The following is a 25970-nucleotide window of genomic DNA, read 5'->3' as shown; positions in this document are numbered from 1 at the left end:
TTTATAACTGTATTCAACGAACAGTAACAAGAATGCTTCTATTGTTTATGAGTCGCTCATGACCATGCTGTTTATGCGACTATTAAATAATCTAAAAATAAAAGAATGCTTCATATAATTGTTATAGTCTAATTAACAAGTTCAATTTTCAGAAGCAATTTTCAGCAAATATAAAAAAGAAAAGTTATAAACAACTACAGATGCAAAAAAAAATGTATTTCGTTTTTCGCCAATATTTCATAAAATATTAATATTTAAGAAATTAAAAAAAAAAAGATTCTTAAACAGGAGGGTATTTATTTAAATTTAATTAAAAACAAGTGAAAACAATCAACCGGCTGAGTTAATTGTTGAATTATCCAGTATAGAACTCTTGCTCTCTGAAAAACAATAAATTCGCAAAAAAAATTGTCGTTCACTAATCGAGATAAAATCCTATATATACAGAGTGGGTCATTTTAATCTATAATGGCTTAGGTATAACTCATTTTTTAGTAAACTAACAAAAAATTAGTATCAAGTAAATTTTATAAAATTTGACTGCCGACCGAAGTGAAAACTTAACTTTGGAATAACTGCGTGTTCACTCGCTGCACTCGCATATAGCTCTGATAAATACCTATTTACAATACCTGAATAATAATAATAATAATACGTCAATACTATTCAAATAAAAGTTCCTATTACGAAAATATCTTAACCTCTACAACTTTTAACATTTAATTCAACTTCATTTAAATCGGTTCAATAGTTTAAGCGTGATTGTAACAGACAGACAGAGTGATTTTCGCATTTATAATATTAAGTAAGGATATGTCCAGAGTATTATTACAACTAAAAAAATAAAAAACACAAACATAAACAATCAAATGTCACAACAATATGGCAACACAATTGCATAGCCTACCCAGATTAGATTAATTTATTATTAAGTTTATTCCTCTTTAATTTTATCTTTGGAGACATAATAGTGCACATAACTCCTTAACTATTGGGTTTTATACAAAATTATATAAGGCACTTTCGACTTAAAACTGCTCTGCAAAGAAAACACTCTTAAGCTATTATATCGAGTCACAAGACACTCTGTATAAAGATAAATAAAAACAAGTGAAAACAAACAATTGACTGAGTTAATTGTTGAAATACCGTATTGTATTGATTACTCTCTCTATCACATTACACATATATACATGTCACACATACATAACTGATAATCCCATATTAATACATACTATAAAATTTGCATCTAATGTGTGCCCGCGTGAGTAAACAGAGATGTTTACAAAAAAATGTTTCAAACAAAGGTTGTTTATTTTTTGGTAAGGAACTTTTTTTACATTTAAACTTTTGTTCTATCTCTAACGGTTTACAAGATGGATCCTACCCAATCCAAGATCCAATTGACCTATGTTGTTCATTTACGAACTCACTTTTTACGCCCTGAGCACACTGTAAAAATTTCAGCTTGATATCTTTTTTCGTTTTTGAGTTATCGTGTCCACAGACGGACGGACGGACAACCGAAAATGGACTAATTAGATGATTCTAAAATTTTTTTCGTAGTATCAATATTTTTAAGCGTTACAAACTTGGGACTAAACTTAATATACTATGATATATTTCATATATACATACATGGTATAATAAAAATTGTTAAAATCATAAAAAAACATAAAACATACTAATTTAAATAATTGATGGCATGTGAATGCGAGTTAATAATTTACACAATTTGGTTCAAAGGTTCATCAATTTTTTATAATAGTATATTATTATTAAAATATGTTGTTTTACATTCAATCAGTAAATTAATTTATGTACTTGGTACTTTAGTATTTAATATTTTATCATTCTTGTGAACTAAGTAAGAGTAAGCTGCTTTTATGACGTGAAGTGTAGTGATTAGATCTTTTATCATTAGGTGTTATTGTGTGTTGCTTTGTGAAAAAAAAAATGTAAGTGATCCTAAACTAAAAAATTTATGGGCACTTTATAATTATTTTGTTAACTTACGTCTGTGCTGTGTCTTCTCCCTATTACCATACCCAATATGTTTAGTAAATACATATCTAATTATTATTTTTCATGTTAAAAATGTAAATCTTTGACAATGACAATGATTTTTTAAAAATCTTGTAAATTTGGTATGACTAGGTATAATGAATGAATGATGCGTAATGGTTGTTTGTGAGTCTGGAATTTGACTCATACCTACAGGCTATCAACTATTTAAAAGTTGATTTAATTTTGATTTAATAAAATTTTATATTAAAATTTTATCAAAGCTGATTATATTTTGGGTTTATAAATTAATCATGTACCTAAATTTTAACTACGACTATACTGTGGCCAGGATCATGTGTTTGACCAGTATGTATGTATGCTCATCTGTTCCCACCTAGCTTCTAAACTACTTGTCATAATTTGACAAATAATGTATCGTTAAAAGCGTCTCGATTATCCGCTGGTTATATACTATTTAGCGTCACATTAAATTGAATATGGCGCACTCTAGAGAACATAAAGTTATAATAGAACAAGAGAAAACAAACAATTGACTGAGTTAAATGTTGAAATACCATGTATAGACAGTGTTAATTACTCTGTCACTTTACACATACATACATGTCACACATATACAACTGATATTCCCATATAATACATACTATACAATTTGCACCTAATTTGCGCTCTCACGGCTAAACAGTGATGTTTACGAAAAAATGTTTCAAACAAAAGTTGTTTATTTTTTTTATAAGGAACATTTTTTACATTTTACTTGTGTTCTATCTCTAACGGTCTACAAGATGGGTCCTACGGACCCAAGACCCAAATGACCTATGTTGCTCATTTGAACTTTATGTTAATCTTAGAGGTTCCCCAACTTTAATAACGATTTGACTTATCATAACAATTACAGTTGAACATATATTCTTGTTTTTAGAGCGTGATTCTGTAACCTTCGGGGTTTAGTTTTTGAAACTTATTTTTTTTTTAAATATCAAAAATTGAGTAAATTTGTTGCTGTGAATTTATTCAATTTATATGAATATATTTATATGAATATACGATAAAATATTTCAAACAAAAGTTGTTTACTTTTTTAAAAGGGACATTTTTTGCTTTTAAACGTTTGTCCTATCTCTAACGGTTTACAAGATGGGTCTTACGGACCAAAGACCCATGTTGCTCATTTACGAACCTATGTTGCTCATTTTCGAACTCAACATCACTTTTTAAGTTTTGAGCACGCTATAAACATTTCAGCTTGATATCTCTTTTCGTATTGTAGTTATCGTGTTGACAGATGGGCGGACGGACGGACACACATCCATTCAAACGGACAACCGGAAATGGATTTGATGAACATCTATAACAAAATTTTGTTCACCTATAACAATATTTTTAAGCGTTACAAACTTGGGACTAAATTTAGTATACCTTCATTTTCATGTACAGACATTAACTTCACCTTGGTTTTCAGATTCAATGAAAAGCTCACTATTTCTATAATAAATTTATTAGTTGTAAGACAATTAATTCTATAACAGAGAAAATAGATCGACTTTTATAACTGCAGTGAAAAAGTACTTATTGATTATCTGTCCATATTCTCTAGACGAAGTGTTGCTATGAGCTTTAAACGAAATTTTGTTTTTTTTTTTTATATATTTGTTATCTATATTACAAACACTTTGTTATTAGGTGACTTACAAATTGCTTTGCAAATTATATTACCGATAGATTTATTTTATTTATAAGTATTTTATTTTAAGGATTTATATTCCTTAAAGATTTGACTTCTCAGTTGAATTGATAATAATGAGAACATTGAAATTTAAATTATACTGGTTTCATTTAAAAAAAAATGAATTTTTTTTTTAATAAATTTTTTGTATATATTATAACATATCTATTCAACTGAGAAAATATTTAAGTTTGACTTATGTAATTTACAGTTTAATTTTTTATGTACTTCATCTAAGTACCACTTGTATTCCAAATTCTTAACCGAATCACACTATGAGTAATACTCGGGAGACATTTGATCTTTTAGTATCAGATGCCGGCTATCCTACCTATGGTTTTCTATGGTTTTCCATTAGGTTTGCACGAGATTAATGCCGGGATAGTTCCTAACAAAGTCAGCCATAGCTGCATACCTTCCCCTTCCTTTCCTTTTCCCTATTCCTTTTAAAGACATGTTCTGTACAATATTGTATTGTTTAAAAAAAGAATTAATAAATTGAATTTGAATTTGAATTTGAATAACTGATAACAGATAAATGAACACTTTTATACAATGAAATAAATACTTTAAGTTATTTTTAGATTGAATGTTAGACTAAAAAACATCTTCATAATTTTATAATTTTTGCATTCTAAAATTAATTAATTAATCAATTTGCTGATTATTTTATTTTATTATTCTAGATATCTGAAAAAATAAGATTTTTGTTTATGTATCTATGTCGCAGCCAATTTATTAGATTGTTTTAAAAGTTTTGTTGGCTTTAATGTCATGTAGGGGAAGGTAGTCTAAAATGATCCCCCTAAGCAAAAATGTAATTTATAGCCAAACTATTCGAAATATGTACAACGTCGAAATATTTTTGAATTCTTTATTCAAATGTTACAATATTGATATGTACATTTCTTTTGATCTGTTCAAATTTTTAGAACTATTCAATATTTCTCAAAAGGGATCGTTTTGACCGACCTTGTAAGGATAGTGGGTAAAATGATCTCATTGCATTTTTTATCAAACAGTTCACATAAAATATTAACTGTTCTTTTACATTGCATCAACGATTAGTATGAAAACAAAAATCACTGGTAAATTCATCTAAATCAACACATTCAAGACCCTTTACATGATGGGGGATCATTTTATCTATTATAATTTTAGACACAAAATAGGGATCATTTTAGCCTATATAAAAAGAATTATTTTACCCGTAACGACATATTTGAATTTAGTCATAAAAACTGACCTTAAAATTTATTTTACGCCTATAAAAATGTGTTATAATATTATTAAAAGTCAACAAAAGCCAAGAGTAAAAACAGTCAGTCGGAAAAAACTAATACAAAAAAAGTGAAAACAAACAATTGACTGAGTTAATTGTTGAAATACCATGCATAGTCAGTGTTGATTTCTTTATCACATAACACATACAAACATGTGACACATACATAACTGATAATCAAGTATAGTACATATTATAAAATTTCCGCCTAATTGGCGCCCTCACGGGTAAACAGTGATGTTTACGAAAAAATGTTTCAAACAAAAGTTGTTTATTTTTGATATGGAACATTTTTTACATTTAAACTTTTGTTCTATCTCTAACGGTTTACAAGATAGGTCCTACGGACCCAAGACCCAATTGACCTATGATGCTCATTTACGAACTTGACCTCACTTTTTACGTCCTGAGTACGCTGTAAAAATTTCAGCTCGATATCTTTTTTCGTTTTTGAGTTATCGTGTCCACAGACGGACGGACAACCGGAAATGGACTAATTAGGTGATTTTATGAACACCTATGACAAAATTTTTTTCCTAGCATCATTATTTTTAAGCGTTACAAACTTGGGACTAAACTTAATATACTATGTATATTTCATATATACATGGTATAAAAACAAATTTTACGTTGAAATTTGTTTTACCATAAATCATAAGCAGTAAAATTAATATTTTTGCTACGAAACGCAAATTAACTTATACATCACCATAAGTCTTTGTTGAACGATTAATTTGATCGCGCGGAAACCATCTATCGATAAATATACTAGAAGGCTTTAATGGTTTACCTAAAACAACGAGGGATCATTTTACCCTGATTGATCATTATAGACCACTTTCCCTTATTTTTGTAGCTTTATATCTCAATAAATATTTATTTTACTGTGTCGTGGTATACCTATACTGATCGATAGAGAATTTTCTACTTGATTAAGTAACCCATGGATCGATTCAAAGGGTGGGCACTATCACAGGGTCATTCATTCACAGACTTTTGATAATTTGACTCCATTAGATGCATATCCAACCCGTGGATCATAGGAAGGACGCACTCATAGGGTGAACACTAAGACCAAAAAAGTGGATCCATTAAAGGAGAACAGGATTAATACAGTCACAGGGTGAATACGAAGGAGAAACAAAATGTTGACTGGTGTTCACCCTGTGATTACATTCATCCTGTAATTCACGGATTTAGCTATGCCTTTAATGGGTTCGTGCTAGCACGGGTATGCGGGTTTTTTGCTGTTCTACTTTCATCCTTAGATCCAGAAATTTTTTTACTATGCAAAAACACTATAAGAAAATACGCGGTAAATATATTTATATTATAATCCAAAAATATTTGAGTATTTTGAGTAGGTATATTTCTTTATACAGTGTGTCGAATTTAAGATGAAAAATATTTCGTTATTTATAAAAAATATCGATTTGAAATTTTGCAGTCATACAATGTGATGGTTTACATTTTTTAAGATACTTAATCGAAATCTGAACTTTAAACTCAGCCTTCTACAAATTGACAAATAGGGCTGATTCTTAATATTTTACATAGCGTAAGAGATGGTTAGAGATATCTAAAAAACTACAAGAAAAATTTGCTTAAAATATCATTTTATACCCATATACAGATTTTCTTGATAAAATTCACATTTTTAATTTTTCTATTATTTTGGTCTTTATTCAAAATTATTACAAGTTTAGTGAAATATTTGAAACATAACACTGTTAAATTATCAATTTGTCCAATTTTTATATTCCATAGCATACTAAAATTTTTATTTGATAACTAGTGTGCTATGGAATGTAAAAACTGGACAAATTGATAATTTAATAGTGATGTATTCAAATATTTCAATAAACTTGTAGAGAAGAGGTAACGGTCAAATACCCAATAAGTAAACCGTCGTAGTTGTATAATTCATAAATGGTTAGTGATACAAAATAAAAATTTCTACAAAAAAGAAAGAAAATTTAATTATCTACAATAAAGGTTATTATCATTTTTGGTCTAAAGTGCACGGCTACGGGGATATAGACCAAAATGGTTTTCATAAAATGGAAGCATTTCCGCCCTATTTTTATACCATGCATATATGTAATATGCAAGGTATGCTAAGTTTAGTCCCAAGTTTGTAACGCTTAAAAATATTGATTCTATGAACAAAATTTTGGTATAGGTGTTTATAAAATCACCTAATTAGTCCATTTTCGGTTTTCTGTCCGTCTGTCAGTCTGTCTGCCAACACGATAACTCAAGAACGGAAAAAGATATCAAGCTGAAATTTTTATAGCGTGCTGAGGACGTAAAAAGTGGTTTTATAGCGTCAATTGGTTTTTGGGTCCGTAGGTTCCACTTGTAAACTGTTAGAGTGTAAACCGTTATTTCTTTTTATATATATTGCTTAAAATCAGAAACCATTCAGGCAGGAGAAAATATCTGAAGGGGGAAAAGGCAATGCCCTGACTTGTATATCAATGCCTAGCCTAAATGGCTAATGATAGAAGTTTGAAGTTTCAAGAGGATATTGATTTTATACTGTAGGTGTCATTTAAGAAAGGATTTTTCGGAAATCCCTTAAAAGGGTGAAATAGGGAATGGAAGTTTGTATGAAAATATATACAAATTTTCATTTTAGATTTCTCTGCTTAACCGATTTTAAAAATTCTTGCACCTACAGAATGCTACATTAACAGCATTTAACATGTGTTGTACTTTATTTTCAAAAAAGTTAGGGATCCACACCAAAAGTTAAAATCCATTTTTATTGTTTTTAGTTAAAATACATTTTTTTTTGTGTAAAAAAATCACGCAGGATTGATTTTTTATATAAGTTGCACAAATATTGTTTAAACAAAAGAAATAAGTAGCAGTATCCACGTTATAGTCTTTAATTCTCTTACATTCCCTTTTGTTCTCTAATTAATGGATTTTAACTTTTAGTGCAAATTGCTAATTTTTTGAAAAGAAAATACGACCATGTCAATGGCTGATAATGTAGCATTCTATAGATGATAATTTTTAAAATCGGTTACGTAGTGAACTCAAAAATATCGGTTTCATTATTGAATGGATTTTAACTTTTGGTGAAAGAAATTTTAAAATCGATTTAGTAGTGAACTAAAATATGACGATTTGCGTATATTTTCATACAAACTTTCATCCCCCATTTCAGCCCTATAGAAGATAAATTTCGAAAAATCATCTCTTAAATGTTTAAACAATATTTGTGAAACTTACATAAAAAATCACTCTTGCGTGATTTTTTTCCACAAAAAAATGCATTTCAACTTAAAAACAATAACAATGGATTTTAAATTTTGGTGCGGATCCCTAACTTTTTTGAAAAGAAAATACAACGCATGTAAATTGCTGTTAGTGCAGCATTCTCTAAGTGAAATAATTTTTAAAATCGGTTAAGTAGAGAACTCTAAAATGAAAAGTATATATTTTCATACAAACTTCTATTCCCTATTTCACCCTTTTAGGAGATCTTCGAAAAATTCTTTCTTAAATGACACCTACAGTATAAAATCAAAATTCTCTCGAAATTTCAAAATTATATCATTAGCGATTTAGATTGGTCGTTGATATATCAGTCGAGACATTGCGTTTTCCCCCTCCAGATTATTTCCCCCCTCTGAAATGTTTCTGATTTTAAATAATATACAAAAAGAATCATTTAATAAAAAATCATCAAAATCGGTGCTGTTATTGAGAACTCTTGAGTAAAAACATTGATTGATGCGACTAATAAGCTGTATTAATAAGAAAGATTGAGTATCCCCAGTCTCCCCTAAATAATTTTGAAAAGGATTCTGATTATTTTATAAAATATAAATTAAGGGATACAAATTATATTACCATTTTTTAAGTGTACAGTATACGAAAAGATAGACCAAAACGGTTTTCCTTAAAATGGAAGCATTTCCGCCCTAAATTTTTATAAGGATTTCGTGTATTTACATTCAGTACGTGATATTGAACCTATTTAAATTAAAAAAATAACTCCTGTAATTTAATACATTATGGACAAGATTAACGAGCTTATATATAGCCTGTATTAATCCCTAAGCACGATAACACAAAAACAAAAAGAGATATCAAGCTGAAGCTGAGGACGTAAAAAGTAAGGTCGACTTCATAAATGAGCAACATATAGGTCAATTGTGAACTGTTACAGATAGAACAACAGTTTAAATACAACAAATATTTATTATACAAAAATTAACAACTTTTGTTTGAAACATTTTTTTTAATAAACATCATTGTTTACCCGTGAGGACGCAAATTAGTTTAGATCTTTATACAGTATTTATTATAAGGGAATATCAGTTACTTGTGTTATATAAACGACTAGCTGTGAACTACCCGCTTTGCTGGGCAACATCCCCACTTGCACCCCTCCCTCCACATTTCCTTGCGTGGGATAACAGTTTTGTAATGTACACGTCATGCTCTTTTATTTGATACCCCACTTAGGTATATTTGTAAATATTCGATAATTCCTTCCCACTTTCTCGCTACACCTTTCTACCCTCCGAAGGTTAAAAGTAGATAAAAACAATAGATCTTTGAAGCTAGTTGTATATCGTGTCAATATTTGAGCTTAATCGATGCACAACTTTTTTAGTTTTTGAAGCATATCCCTTTCAACCCCTATTTCAACCCCTTACTCTACTATAATATGGATGTATTATACATAAAAACCTTCCTCTTGAATCACTCTATCTATTTTAAAAAACCGCATCAAAATCCGTTGCGTAGTTTCAAAGATTTAAGCGTACAAAGGGACATAGGGACATAGGGACAGAAAAAGCGACTTTGTTTTATACTATGTAGTGATTACGTTATTAACACTGTTTATATATGGTATTTCAACAGTTAACTCAGTCAATTGTTTGTTTTCATTTGTTTTTGATTACAATTTAAGTGATATAAATGTTCACATAATTATTGGTATTTTTATTAAATTTTAAAATAGATATAGATAGCATATTTCAATTGAATTAAACACACAACAGAAAATACAGTACTTTCTCTTATAACTTTCATTTTTTATATACCTGCATAAAAAACGCAAGATTTTTGATTGTTTTAAAATAAAAATCACAATTTTAGAATATTCTAAATAGTAAAATCATTTTTATTAATCAATATTAGGTATATTTTTTTATTATTAAATAATTAATGAATTTTTTTTTAATTCAAAACTTATTTGAACTATCACCTACCTAAAACTATTATTATTATAATAAAAGAAGGTATGGTAATCAACATATTATATTATATTTGTAGATGAACAAACGGATATCTGTGAGTTTATTCATTCTGATTCATAATAAATAATGTTTTGATTTAAAATTAAATTGTTCCAAAAAAAGTTCAAACACCTGCATTGATGTTTTGGAAATGGTTTTAATGAAATTTTTATATCAATCAATTTTTTTTATTTGTAGATATGTACTTGCCGATCAAATATTTTTAATACTGAATGCGTTTACAAACTGCAAATCTTATTAAAATGGCCAACTACTTACAAGATTTTAAACCTGGTCCATTGGATCGTTATCGTAAACAAGCAACATTTGATTGGAAAAAATTGAAAATATTTATTGAAACTGAAGAAATCATTGAATTTAAGGTAACTTTAATAAATATTAAATATTCTTACCACCTTTAAGTAACCTAAGCGCAAGGTAATTATTTGTAATCGATCTAGAACTGTGCCAAAGTTTTTCCCACGGACTTTTATTTAATTTTTGAGTATGTTAAATAGATGCTATTTTTAACCCCCAAACTAAAAAAAGGGGTGTTATAAGTTTGACCGCTATATATGTGTGTGTATCTGACTGTCTGCCTGTGGCATCGTAGCACCTAAACGGGTGAACCGATTTTAGTTCTTTTTGTTTCGATTGATAGGTAATTTAACGGAGAGTGTTCTTAGCTATGTTTCAAGGGTGAGTTTAGGGTTGCGTACCCGAAAAAACTAAAAAATGAACGATGATCTTCAAAATCGGTTCAGTTGGGAACAGGCTTTAAGGGAAAAGATAATTAAGTGGAGAGTGTTCTTAGATATGTTTCAAGTGCGAATTTAAGGTTCCGTACCCGAAAAATTTATCGAGGATTTTTTAATTAAATTTTGTAAATTTCACTTATTTAAAATATTACTTATCGAACTGAATAATATCAAAATTTATGTAAACAAATTTTCGAAATTTTTCTGAAATATTATTAAATATTAAATTCTTTATAATTTTAATCGATCAAATTTACCAAAAAATGATAAAAGATGATTTTTGTGTGCATACAATAGCCCAAATAATAGATACGACAAAATCAGACATTGAGTATGACAAATTTTCGCAGGCAAAATTTTTGCAGGATCCCATTTAAAGCACTGAAGTTCAGATTTTGAATATGTATAAAATTTTTATTTGTAGTGCAAAGCTTACTCAACAATATCTCGCAAAAATTTTTGGCCTAATTGTATTTTAATTGCTTGATTGTTAATTGTTAAGAGAGCGTGCGAAAAACTACCCAACAATAAGGATTTTCTAACATGCTAGAAAATGGGATTTTCAACATTGGAGTCAAATCAAATGAAATGTTCGAAACAGAAATGTTCGAAAAATTTCATTTTCAACAACGCAACAAACAAAAGCTTTTGGTTCGAACAGTAAGATTTGAATGCGGTTTTCTACATTCGATTCGTTAAAGCGTCAGGAAATTTTGTAACCTAAGTTGATTTATAAGTAATTAAAAATATGCAATTTGCATAAATAATATGGATTTTATAATTGTATTTTAAATTAACCGTAAACATACTAAATTCACAATTCGGTTAATAGTGATGAAAATGATTCCATAATTGTTACTTGGAGGATTTGGGGTTCCTGAACATGAACTCTGCCAGTGTACCTTGGGTACTCTGGGTAGGTCAGATATCAAGTACCTGATGCCAAATTCTATCGCGAAAACTACAGGAGACGACATGGATATCGTTTACCCTGAGCACCGGGTACCTGGTGGACCAATTTTGACGCGATATTCGTGTTCAACAACCACATAAACCCTCGCGTTATAAGTTTGGAATCATTTTCATCACTATTAACCGAATTGTGAATTTAGTATATTTACGGTTAATTTAAAATTTAATTATAAAATGCATATTATTTATGCAAATTGCATATTTTTAATTTGTTATAAATCAATTTAAGTCACAAAATTTCCTGACGCTCCATCGAATCGAATGCAGAAAGCCGCATTCAAATCCGTCTTACTGTTCAAATTTTCGAACTTAGGTGCTTTGTTTCTGCGATTATGATTACGTACGGTATGTGCAGGTTTGTATGTAGGTACAAGCCAATCGGCTGGCGTCCTCCAATGTCTAGGTGCCACACACCCCTTTTACCCCGGGGGTGCAAGGTGTGCGTGTTCATTTTTATATTTATTTTAAAAATTCATCTTTTTATCTACCCATTGCCTTAATGTCTAATAAACTTTAAGTGATTGATTGCAAGGTATAAAATAATATCAAGTGATTTAACTGTTTAGGCAAAAATATGGCAAACATTTGAAGAAAACAAAATATTCCAACACAAGTTAAATGTACCTTCTTTGGATGAACAAAGAAAATTAGCTACAAAAAGAATGTTTGCGATTAAAGCGTTGAATATGTTAAGCATAGAAAATTTCATTTCAAATCCACTGAAACCGGCAGCCTTAAATATAGCACTATTTCAATATGATCCATCTGCTGCCATGAAAATATTACTCAGTTTTGGATTATTTCAAAATTCTATACGATCAATGGGAACTGAGCGCCATTTTCCATTTTTGGAAGCAGCGGATGAAGGCAAAATAAATGGGTGCTTTGCTTTAACTGAAATTTCACATGGCACAAATACTAAAGGAATGCGGACAACTGCAACATATGATCCAACCACTCAAGAGTTTGTATTAAATAGTCCTGACTTTGAAGCAGCAAAATGTTGGGTAGGATCTTTAGGTAAATTATAAATATTAATATTAGTTATACCACAATCCATGGGTTATCAATGCACAAAAACTGCAAACAGCCCAAATTTATTTGAAATGCTTATTTTGGCTTAAAATTGTCATCTAGTTGGCATTTTTCGTCGTTGAAATACGAATTCGATGTTCGATTACACTAATTTAGTAACATATTCCAAAAACAATGCCATTCTTAATCGGAAATTCCACTTTTTGCACACAAACTGAAAAGTAAGTATTAATTGTTCAAACTGTTATCTAGTATGTATTTTTACTCAGATAAATGGATTCTGTCACGCCGTGCCTTTTTTGCCAAGAATTTCACTTTTTTGGCATAAAAACGGTAAACTAAGAATTTATTGCAAAAATTTGCTCTATAGGGTATTTTGGTTGATGATTACGAGTGCGATGTCAAATTACATGAGTTCTGTCACATCTTCCGGAAATTGTGTCATTTTTTGTCGAAATTTTCATTTTTTTGGCAGAAAAACTGAAAAACTAAGTGTTTATCAAAAATGACATGATTTTCGAATGACATCATAGAATCCGTGTAATTTGACACCGGATTCGTAATCAGCAACCAAAAATACCTCCTAGAGCACAGTTTGGGCGATAAATACTTTATTTGCAGTTTTTGTACCAAAAAAGTGAAATTCTTGGTCAAAAATAGTACGATTTTCGGAATACATGATAAAATTCGTTAATCTGACATCAGATTCGTAATTAGCGATCAATACCTCCTTGATAACAGTTTGGACGATAAGTACTTAGTTTTCCGTTTTCTTACCAAAAGTGAAATTTCGGGTCAAAAATGACACGATTTTTGGAATACGTAAATTCGAGTTATCTGGCTTCGGATTCGTATTCGGCGACCAAAAATACCCACTAGATGACAATTATAAACCAAAATAAGCATTTCAAACTTTGGGCTACATATACCACCCCGCTGGGGCCATATGCCCCCTTCTGACTAGGTTAAGTAGGCTGGATGTTCCTTGGGGTCCTATAAACACGTAAAAAAACGATTCATTAAAATCGGTGCTCTTTTCCCACTTTTCCTATGCATTCCGGCTTATTAGTTGTACTAACTATTAAATTTGTTTAAAAAATCTCAAATAATTTCAGGTAAAACAGCCACGCATTCTTCAGTATACGCGAAATTAATTACACCTGATGGTGTTGATCATGGTTTACACGTGTTCGTAGTACCAATACGAAATCGACAAACTATGCTACCATTTCCTGGTGTAATCGTTGGCGATTTAGGTGCCAAAGTTGGTGTTAATGGAATGGACAACGGTTTTGTTATGTTTGATAATTATCGTATACCTAGAGAAAATTTATTAAATCGTTCGGCAGATGTTACTCCTGATGGAAAATACATAAAAGCGAAGAAATCTGAAGGTTCTGATACTGCTTTAGGCATACTTTCAGGTGGACGAATAAGTATTATGTCATTAGCTGTTTCATATTTAGAAAAGGCCATAGCTATTGCAATTAGGTATTCTGCAGTGCGAAAACAATTTGGTAATGATAAAGAGGAATTTCCGGTAATAGAATACCCAACACAACAATGGCGACTTTTTCCATATTTAGCTGGTTGTTACATTATTAAAGTGGCAGGAGCTTATTTAAGTTCGCAAAATGTTACGTTTACAATCAATTTAATTCTTGGTCAAAAAACTGAAAATATGGATGTTGAAGGTATTGAAATGCATGCACTCTCGTCTGCGGGAAAACCTGTAGCTGGATGGTTTGCGCGGGACGCAATACAAGAATGTCGTGAAGCTTGTGGTGGCCATGGATACTTAAAAGGTTTTCAAGAATTATTTTATTACATGTATGCTTTAAAATATTTTAACCACCCAAAATTTTGCTGAAATTTCAGCTTTACTTACCTTAGTCTAATCGACAAATTCAAATTAGTAAAATATAGAGTTAATGATCGTGAAATACGTGTAATAGCTTGTTGAATTCGGAATGATATCTAGAAAAGTGTACTGGTAATTGGGTATTTGCATGAAATTTATTTTTCGAATTTATTCACAAAATATGAATCAAATGACTGAGTTAATTGTTGAATTGCCATGTATAAACAGTGTTGATTACACTGTCGCATTACACATACATACATGTCACACATATATAACTGATATTCTCATATAATACATAGGGGGCGTCCATAAATTACGTGAGGTGTTTTTTTAAATTTTCTGTCCCTCCCTCTCCCCTTGGTGAGATGTCGTGAGGTTTTAGTCAACCCCCTCCCCCGTCCCCCAATCTCACGTGAGATTTTTCAGAATGTGGGTTTATTACGTAAACGCGTTAGATTGTTTATTGTAAAAAGAAAAAAACAATTTGGTTTGTGCTTTTATTTACGACTAGTTAAGACTACCAATCAATATTGCTGAGAGTTATAAATGTAATAAAAAGTTAAGAATAGAATACTTAAATTATGTCTACTGTGATTAAAAAAAAAAAGAATTACTCTAATTCAGTCCATGGAGAATTATGCGCGGTCTCAAGAGAGACTATTGGATTTTTTAAACATGTACATACAATTTGGATTAAATTCAACAAAATAGTATAATATTTTTTTGTTTCAATCAGAAAAAAAAATTGCGTGATATTTTTCGAGATTCTCTCCCCAACGTGAGATTAGATGATATTTGACTCGACCCCCTCTCCCCCTTAATCATCTCACGTAATTTATGGACAGTAGGTATGGACCCCCATACCTACTATACAATTTGCGCCTATTTCGAGCCCTTACAGGTGAACAGTGATATTTACGAAAAAATGTTTCAAACAAAAGAAAAAAATTATTTTTTTAAAGGAACATTTTTTACATTTAAACTTTTGTTCTATCTCTAACGATTTACAAGGTGGGTCCTACGGACCCAAGACCTACTTTACTCATTTAGGAATTCGATCTCACTTTTCACGCCCTCAGCACGGTATAAAAATTTCTGCTAATATCTTTTTTCGTTTTTGCCTTATCGTGCTCACAAACGGACGGACGGATGGGCGTTCGGACAACCGAAAATGGACTAATTAGATAATTTACACCTATTCCAAAATTTTTTTGGTAGCATCAATATTTTTAAGTGTTACAAACTTGGGACTAAACTTAGTGTACCTAGATATATATTACATATATACATGGTATATGGTCGGCCAAGAAATACGGATGATAATTCAGGCATGGGCGAGTTATTTTAAGTCCATTGTTATAACTTTATTGTGTGTCATAAATTTTATTGTCTGTCTCTTTATCCAAGTCCGCATTGCTCATAAAGGAGGAAACGAGACGGGTATACGACTCTTTTACCTATCTCAGTTTCTCTAATAATAATGATATAGGTAGAAAAAAAAATTGTCTCTCTGTCTTACTCGTATGTTAAGTTAGGAGTCCGAGGGACTTTTGTAAGTCACGTTTGCCCATGTCTGAAAGCATTTTAAAGACAGGTATTAAACAGAGAGATATGATAAGAACAATGACGTCAGTGTGTCTATCATCCATATGCTAACGTAACAAAATTCTGTTTTGCTAGAATAAGATAAAAACAAAATTTTGATGGCTTTTATCTTATGTTTTTATAGTTATTCGAAAAAAAATTTTCTCGGCTGTTTGTTACATGAATAAATAATATAATAAAGAAAAAAAAAATAATGTAAATACCCAATCAAAGATAAAAAAAAAAAGGTATTTCGTTTTCACCAATATTTCATAAAATATTCATATTTAAGAAATTTTTAAAGAGGAGGATTATTAAAGAGGAGGAAATTTTCAAGATAAAACTCTCAATCCCGGAAGTCTATCTCTATCATTTATAATTTTAGTTTAACGCTAAAAATAGGACTTTTGCATCATTTTTATATTGTTGTAACATCGTCAAAAACGAGTATCTCACGCTAAATATTTTTTTTAAGGTATTAAATATTAGTTTAAAAATTTGAAAAATAATGGAGTATTATAATAAACCTTTAAAAAAATTTATTACCGGTGGAAATTTATCTTAAAGTTTTTTTTATTTTTCAACTAGTTAGACATTTGTTTATTAATAAAATTTTATCGAATTTTCCTTTTGCAAAGTATACTAAAAGAATCTTTAAAAATAATATTTTATTTTATGCCTATAGGCGTAAATTTTTTTCGCTTCGTGGAGCCCTTCTTATAAATATACTTAACTAGATCACATCAAAATAGTTTAAAAAAATTTAAGTAATACTTTATTAATAAATTTTATGCATTTTTTGTAAACTTAAAAAATTATTATAAACAAAATATTAAATTTTTTTAACTCTTTTTATGTGATTTTTTTTTCAAATACTTAAATTTGAGGTACAAGACGATAGAGCAATTTATAAGGAAATTTCTCACTAAATTTCAAAGTAATCGGTCGACTAAAACTTGAGATATCATGTCAACCACCTCGCCAAAAATGTAGCTTCAAAAAAACGCGTTTTAAGTTTGAAAGACAATTCCGTGAGAGTAACTCGAATATTAATCGGAATATTGGATTACTCGGCGAGCCGAGATTACCTTCTTTTGAAGCAGCTCGCAGTACAGAGCGATTTATTCAAATTTCGTTACCAGAAATTCAGGTGTATCTCCGAAAATAATCCGAAAATAAAATAAAAATTCGTTTAAGGGCATATTCTTAAGGGATCAACATTTAAACATATGCAACAACAAAAAAATTCTAGACCAAAATACTTTCCTAAGAAATGTTCTATTTTTTTATTACAATTTTTTTATAATCACAGCAAAATGGGTGTAGAGGATCTTTTTTCTATTAGAAATAAGATTTTCTCTGCCTTTAATAAACGGACTCTAATTTATTACTTATTTATAGCTGCACAATTGGGTGACTTAAGAAATGACAATGACGCTAATTGCACATATGAAGGAGAAAATACAGTTCTTGTCCAACAAGCAAGTAATTGGTTACTAAAATTATGGCCCTTGGTCTTGAAAAAGGAAAAAATAAGCACTCCATTAAATTCGGTTTATTATCTAAATAATGCTGAACAATTGCTATCTTCAAAATTAAAAACAGAATGTGTTGAAGACATTCTTAAACCAGAAAGTAAGTACATGCAATTCATTTAAATTTAATTCTAACTTCAACCAATATAATGTTGACTCTCTGACCTTTGAAGCTGTTTGAAGATAAACTAAAAAATGAGTTTATTACAAAAAAATCCCCTTTTGTACGTTTAAAAATTGAACGGGTGGAAAATTTAACGTTCTAATATGTATTTATTTAGTTCCCATGGGACGGATCTACTTAAGGGTTTTTTGGACTAAGAGCCTAGGGTCCCATGGATACAAAAAGCCCCCAGCCTTCATTGCATATATAATTTCACTTTTAATGAAATTGCGGCGAAGCGGAACGCTCTTTCTCCAGAATGTCTTATGTAAATCATTTATTAATTCTTTCCATAAATTGCAATTTAACAAAGAAGTTACAATTTGATAAGCAAATAAGGAAAATTGCACCATAAAAATACAGAACGATTGCTTTATACTTTATATAATCATAACTACAACATAACCTGTCAATTTATTTTGGAAAATAATGTCGTACAGTTGCTGTTTGTGTATGCAAACACTCAGGCCCGTGCGCAGGAATAATCCAAGGAAGGGATTCAAACTTTTGTTCGCCATGTTAGGTCATAAAGTCAATAAAAATAGTAAATTTTTCGAGTAAAACATTTAATTAGGTCAAAATGTGATTTTCAGTCAATATTTTTCAATAAGTTAATTCTGCGAGGTAGAGTAAAAAACTTTTCCAAAACTCTGTGTGCCTCGACCTCTACACCGCAATGTATATTGAGTGAAGACTGCATCGAGCGAAGACTGCACAAGGAGCGTTTATTCACCGCTGTTGTCACAGGCAAAACTGTTAAAACACGATGCATTTAGTAGAATTCAGAAACGTATCTTTATTGTAAATATCGAGTGCTTCTAGTGACTTTTTGGCTACCCGTCCTGCAATGCGTTTTCGCCAAATTTGAACTTTGTCGACCTACATGTCACGGGAATCATCTAACAAAATTGAATATTTTAGTTCAAAAAGTCGAGCAAAAGTCGAGCATCAAAATTGTTCATTTTATTGAGACAGAGACAAGCTAAATTTGATAAAATATTGCGATGATTCAAAATTCGATCTATAATCTTCAACAGAATCAGCCTGTATATACGAGCGTTGAGTCTGTATGACGCGAACCTTGGCTTCCGCACTTCTATGTCGTATTTATCGCAGATATCGCTCATGGTTTTTTCCAGATCTCTTCTCTAACGTTTCCTCTTATTTAAATCAAAATATGTTTCGCAACATTAGCTAGTTCGATAGCCTCGCCAAGATTCAAGTATTCGATTCATAGACAAAGTCAAATAATATAACGAGTTGAAAACATACATCTGATTCGTCAGTTGAAATACGTCTCATAAATGAGTGTATTTACAGAACTATATTGTTAATTCAAAATTTATGTGGACAGATTTTCAATGCGAGGGGTTTTGATCCCCAACACCCTTCCCTTGCGCACGGGCCTGCAAACACTAAGTCATTTTATACAGTTCAATATTTATATTCCATAGTTCCATCCCTAGTTATAAAATTAAAAAATAAACTTTTATAACAAGTGTGCTTGGAATGTAAAAACTGGACAAATTGATAATTTAATAGTGTTATGTATTCAAATATTTCAATAAACTTGTAATAATTATGTGTAGATCAAAATAATAAAAAAATTAAAAATACGAATTTTGTCATGAAAAACTGTATATGGGTAAAAAAAATATTCTAAGCACCTCTGACGCTAGACAAAATATTAAGAATCGACCCTATTTGTCAAGTTGTGTGTTTTGTGGCTGAGTTTAAAGTTCAGATTTCGATTGATTATGACCCATTAACCTGTATGACTGTGCTAAATTTCAAATCCATATTCCTATAAATAACGAAAATATAAGGGTGTTTTCATCTTAAATACGACATACTATATAAAAATAGTAATAGACCGTCGTTGTTGACTATTCTGACTGCTGATTGCGATTGCATTAGGAGCTTCAATTTAATTTTGAACCCAAATTTAAAAATATTTATTACATATAAAAAGTAAAGGTTCGGCAGACTCATTAAGCTTTTATTTTTGATTACTAATCATATATTTGTTGATTACAGCTATTTTAGAAATGTATCAATGGTTAATTTGTTGGTATTTAAAACAAACTTATGAAAAGAGAGAAATTACATGCAAAAATCAAGATCCATTCCACGCTAAAAATAATTCTCAAGTTTATCATGCATATCCATTATCTGTTGTTTATATACAGGTTAGTATTCTTCAAATCCAACAAAGTATTCAATGGTTGCGTCAATACAAATCATTCAATTAATATTGGCATTCCATGTATCGACAATCAATATTTTTCTCTAAAAAATATGCGGCGCAGTGTGCATGGAGTTCGCCTAAATCTGCAGAACTAACAGAGTGTGCAGTTCTGCCTTAAGCAACCATTAAAAAGCATTCCACTAGTTGTCCAGAAAACGCTAGCAAAAAGTTCTTCTTGTGGAAAAATTTATGATATTCGCAAAAATAAGCAATTATTAAGAAGAGGCTAAATAGTCTAATAAAATTAAATCTAATGTCATGTTAATAAATAAAAAATTAATACATCTTTGAAATTTTCCACAGTTATTTATTAGGTGTAAACACTTGGTAAAAAAAAGTATACCTCTCAGGGGCGTATCTAGCTCACTTTTTTAGGGGATAGTTTGGGGGTTTTAATCAGTTTTTTTACAAATTAAAAAAAAAAACTATGCATCAAATAAAAAAAATTCAATTAAAAGTTCTAGCTGAAGTATTTGCGCACATTTTCGTTTTTCTTTCGACTTTCTAACTTCAAATTGACCAAGATATTCCAATTTTAAAATGGAATTTTTTTGCTCATTCAATCAAATGAAAAAGTATTTATCTTGTAAGCCGTTAGAGATAGAACAAAAGTTTAAATATAAAAGTTATTTCTTATAAAAAAATTAATAACTTTTATTTGAATTATTCTTTCGTAAACATCACTGTTCATTCGTGAGGGCTCAACTTAGGAAAAAACTTTGGTGGCCATTTTATCCAAAACTATAAAAAAAAAAGTGATTTTTTCAGGTTAACTTCAACTAGTGGTTTTGTGAAACAGCCTATTAAACAACTGTGTAAAATTTCAAGGATGCATTAATTTTTTCCTTTTAGATATTTACTTTTATTATACTATAATTATATATTTACTTTATAGATTAAATTTGAATTATTTTAATATGATAAATTTTTGTTTTCAGCATTTTATGTTAGATCATTTTTATAAACAAATTAAAAATTGTGAAGATAAAGCAATTCAAGTAGTATTACACAAATTATTTAGCTTATATGGTCTATTTTCACTTGAAAAACATATACCAACGTTGTACCAAGGTGGATTCATAACTGGACCTAATTTTGTTACACATTTTAAAGAAGCAATTCCATTACTTTGTAAACAATTATTACCAGAAGCTGTATCATTGGCTGATACAATAGCACCACCAGATTTTATATTAAATTCAGTGCTAGGCAATTCTGACGGAGAAGTAAGTATTTTATTTATATATAATATTAGTAGATAAAATATGATATCTAACCCAAAAGCAATTAGCCCAATCAACAATGTTTTGGTATAAATATTGTGTGGATCTTCCTATTTAATATATTAAAAGTCCCGACTTTTTTTCTCCAATATTAATCGCATACATATAGATGACTGTCGTACGTCCTTAAACGAGCTGGCGGAACAACTTAATGTAAACCTGGTATGAGTATCAGGAAACAGAGACATTCCAGGAAATTGTGAAGCCGACAAGCTTGCTAGATATGGCACAATGCTGTCGAAAACAAGCATCAGTAGACATCCGGGAGTTCCGTTCGCGATCTGCGAGCTGATTCTTAAAGAGGATATCTTAAAAAGGGCCTATCTTAGATGGAGGGAGGAACGTACTTGGGGTACGATAAGACAGATATGGTCTTATATCGCCTCCAAGGACCTCTATTAGCAAAGTTGTTGCGACTATTATAGGACACTGGGTGGGTGGCAGGCATGCTGAACGCCTGGGCCTGACAGTGTATCACGGCTATTGTAGGAGCTGTCACCGTGTGGAGGGGGAAGGAGAGAATGTCTCATAATTCTCTGCCACTGCTCAGATCTTGCCATTAGGAGATGGACTTATTGAGCCAACTTGTCTTTGGCGACCTCTCTGAACTTAAACTTTCGTTCCCTATTTCAGTCTTTTAGGGAGTTTCAAAAATTTTCTCTTAAATGACACCTACAGTATAAAATCAATATCTTCTCGAAATTTGAAACTTCTATCTTTAGCAATTTAAGCTGGGCATCGATATATCAGTCGGGACATTGCATTTACTCTCCAGATTATCCCCCCCTTTGTTTCCCCGAGTTGTTATTGAGGACTCCTGAGTAAAAACCATTAATTGATGCGACTATATTTAAGCATGTTATGCCCAAAAAAACTATTTTTGGTCGCCATATTTACAATTATCAGTTTCTTTACCGCTTCAATTTTAGAAGAACTTTAATATATTTAACAAAAAGTTTTGCATAATATTTATACCTTGTTATATACCCAATGGTACAGTTAATGGTTGCCATTACACAGCCAAATAAAAGTTGCACAGTTAGATTGGGCACAACATTTTCTGACATCAGATTTGACTTAATTCTTCGGGTTTCTTTAATTAACCTTCCAGACAGTAGCCGAACGTTTTAAAGACGATTTAGATCGCACGACCACTGAGCCTGAATTCTTCCAGGTTGATGAAGTACCGACAATTTTAAGGGTTATTGTCGATATGGGCCTAACAATCTAAATCCTCGATTGTGTTAATTTTTTCTCGTTTTTATTACTAATTATACAGTTATCAGTAATAGTGTGATCAAATTAACTTTTTGAATATTTTAATTCTGAGTTCGGAGAAAAAAATTGCATTTAGTAGATCATTATGATACAAATTGAAGAAACTAAAATCTAACATTTTTTGATGGTCGGAAGGGGTCCAAAAAAATGGTAAAGTGGCCTAATTCGGTCTTTCGCGTCAGACACCGTCGGATTGAGTTAAAAATAAAAAAGCGTTTAATAAGCTTAGGCGCCGTAAAAAGGCGAAAAAAATGAGCTGCGAATGAACCCGATTGGTCCATCAATGTCCCCACAAATTGCAAAAATCTATCGATTTTGCTCGAAATTTCAAAACTTCATAGTTCTTGTTGTTTTAAAGATTCAAAGCTGAGATTTAAATGGATTGTAGTTTTTGTGCCCATGAAGTATCACACACAATTTCAGCAAGATCGAATGTATACTTTTTGCAAACCGCAGCTGAATGCAAAAAACAGGACTTTTGTAAAATGGCCCTAAAAAAGTTGTGGTGCGGCAACGCGCTATTTTTTTTACGCGATCATATGCTTCAATAGTTAAAGTAATACCTACTTAAGTGCCAACCTCTCATCTTTAGTAAAAGTTACTAAAATATAAATTTTAAATTACTCTTATTTTAAATTATAACATTAAAAATAGGATGGGAGTAATGGGAGCAATTATTAAGAGACAGAAGTTATGTGACATTATAGTATGATGCATATGCATTTAATATTGTGATGTACTTACTACAGTAGAACCTCGATAACTTAAACCTCGGTAACATAAAAACCTCTGTTACTTCAAAAAATACTATCTTCCCTTCCCATCAGAGCCCAAAACCTTTATAACTTAAAATACGCAACCTCTATAACTTAAATAAATAATATCTGTATAGGCCCTCAGTAACTACATAGAAACATGTACATACCTCTATATTAACTAGGGTACATAGAAACATGTACATACCTCTATATTAACCTTTACCTAACATAGACCCTTGATAACTTAAAACCTCTATAACTTAAAATATTTTGTGTTTCCCTTGGACTTTAACTTATCGAGGTTCTACTGTATATTGAACTTTTGCTGCTATTTAGCTGCCTTGATGGATTATGTTTTGCTCTTTCGTAAGGCAAGAGTAAAAATTTTATCGTATAATACCTTATTGTAACTGTATTTAACACATATTCTTTGCATGTGAATTTAATTGTTGCATTTGCCGTTTACAGTTTGAATAATTCCCAGTACTTCCATAAGTGACTGTTAAATATAAATCAATTTTTTTATAAATTAAGTTACCTATGTATCTTACTATATTATTAATTGAGTTGATTACTGTCAATTAAATTGCAAGTTACATAATTAATTTTCGAACATTATATTGCAAAACATTTCTTCTATTATAATATTGTGTTTTTGTTTGGAGATTTATTTGTAAAGTATGGCTGATACTACTATCGATTGTGCAATCTGCGGCAAGGACGCTTCTATTGGTTCCGTTGCTAATAAAATCGCTAATTAATGCTAGCCATCGTCGTAAAGATAAGATGTACTTGAAGTTTAAGAAGCAATGCCCCATTATCGTCCACAATTCTTGCAATTCTTCTTCTTTAATGGTCACTTATGGAAGTACTAGGAATTATTCAAACTGTTAACGGCAAATGCAACAATTAAATTCACATGCAAAGAATATGTGTTAAATACAGTTACAATAAGGTATTATACGATAAAATTTTTACTCTTGCCTTACGAAAAAGCAAAACATAATTCATCAAGGCAGCTAAATAGCAGCAAAAGTTCAATATAGTAATCACAATAGATATTTAATTTATGATGCATATGCATTTAATATCACAATATTAAATGCATATGCATCATACTATAATGTCACATAACTTTTCTCGTCTCTTAATAATTGCTCCCATTACTCCCATCCTATTTTTAATGTTATAATTTAAAATAATAGTAATTTAAAATTTATATTTTAGTAACTTTTACTAAAGATGAGAGGTTGGCACTTAAGTAGGTATTACTTTAACTATTGAAGCATATGATCGCGTAAAAAAAATAGCGCGTTACCGCACCACAACTTTTTTAGGGCCTTTTTACAAAAGTCCTGTTTTTTGCATTCAGCTGCGGTTTGCAAAAAGTATACATTCGATCTTGCTGAAATTGTGTGTGATACTTCATGGGCACAAAAACTACAATCCATTTAAATCTCAGCTTTGAATCGTTAAAACAACAAGAGCTATGAAGTTTTGAAATTTCGAGCAAAATCGATGGATTTTTGCAATTTGTGGGGACATTGATGGACCAATCGGGTTCATTCGCAGCTCATTTTTTTCGCCTTTTTACGGCGCCTAAGCTTATTAAACGCTTTTTTATTTTTAACTCAATCCGACGGTGTCTGACGCGAAAGACCGAATTAGGCCACTTTACCATTTTTTTTGGACCCCTTCCGACCATCAAAAAATGTTAGATTTTAGTTTCTTCAATTTGTATCATAATAATCTACAAAATTCAATTTTTTTTCTCCGAACTCAGAATTATCTAAAAATTGACACCATTTTTTTTTTATTTGATCACACTTTAATAATATACTTACCTACACGATTTTTTTTCAGGTATATAAAAATTTACAATCATCACTGTTCCAAAATCCAGAAACATTTGCAAGAGTCGATTGGTGGCAAGATATTCTTGACTCTAGTACATATACATCTGATATTCAATCGAAACTATAGGAACCAAAGCTGTCCTGTTAATTTACAAGAGTCCAAAAATAATCTATAAAATTTTATAAAAAATATTTGGCCTATAATATTTTGACTATCTGTGGAAAACTAGATATTGATGGTTTAAAAAATTGACAATGCTTGTAGATGAGTTTTCCAAAAATTGTCAATGAGTTTTTTTTTTCATAATCCTAATTAATTGTTATTAAAGGATATGGATA

At 30.6% G+C, this 25970-nt stretch overlaps 1 protein-coding gene across 2 annotated transcripts in view; it reads left to right on the top strand.

Annotated features, from left to right (window-relative positions):
* Positions 1–25761, top strand: part of LOC123299588 (peroxisomal acyl-coenzyme A oxidase 3-like) — a 33807-nt gene extending 8046 nt beyond the window's left edge. Inside the window, exons 1-8 of one of the 2 annotated variants that reach the window (XM_044881841.1) lie at positions 1884–1958; positions 10496–10680; positions 12594–13047; positions 14178–14867; positions 17912–18145; positions 20246–20397; positions 21395–21682; positions 25639–25761. In XM_044881841.1, coding sequence (XP_044737776.1) covers positions 10531–10680; positions 12594–13047; positions 14178–14867; positions 17912–18145; positions 20246–20397; positions 21395–21682; positions 25639–25758 — 2088 coding nt within the window. In that variant the 5' untranslated portion in view covers positions 1884–1958; positions 10496–10530 and the 3' untranslated portion in view covers positions 25759–25761. Of the gene's footprint in view, positions 1–1883; positions 1959–10495; positions 10681–12593; positions 13048–14177; positions 14868–17911; positions 18146–20245; positions 20398–21394; positions 21683–25638 lie in introns of those variants that run through there. The other variant, XM_044881842.1, reaches the window with a different exon arrangement.
* The last annotated feature ends 209 nt before the right edge of the window (positions 25762–25970 follow it).

Source organism: Chrysoperla carnea, chromosome 5 (assembly GCF_905475395.1).
Source record: "Chrysoperla carnea chromosome 5, inChrCarn1.1, whole genome shotgun sequence".
NCBI lineage: Eukaryota > Metazoa > Arthropoda > Insecta > Neuroptera > Chrysopidae > Chrysoperla > Chrysoperla carnea.
Note: the sequence above shows the minus strand (reverse complement) of the source record. Positions and strands in the feature narration are given on the sequence as shown.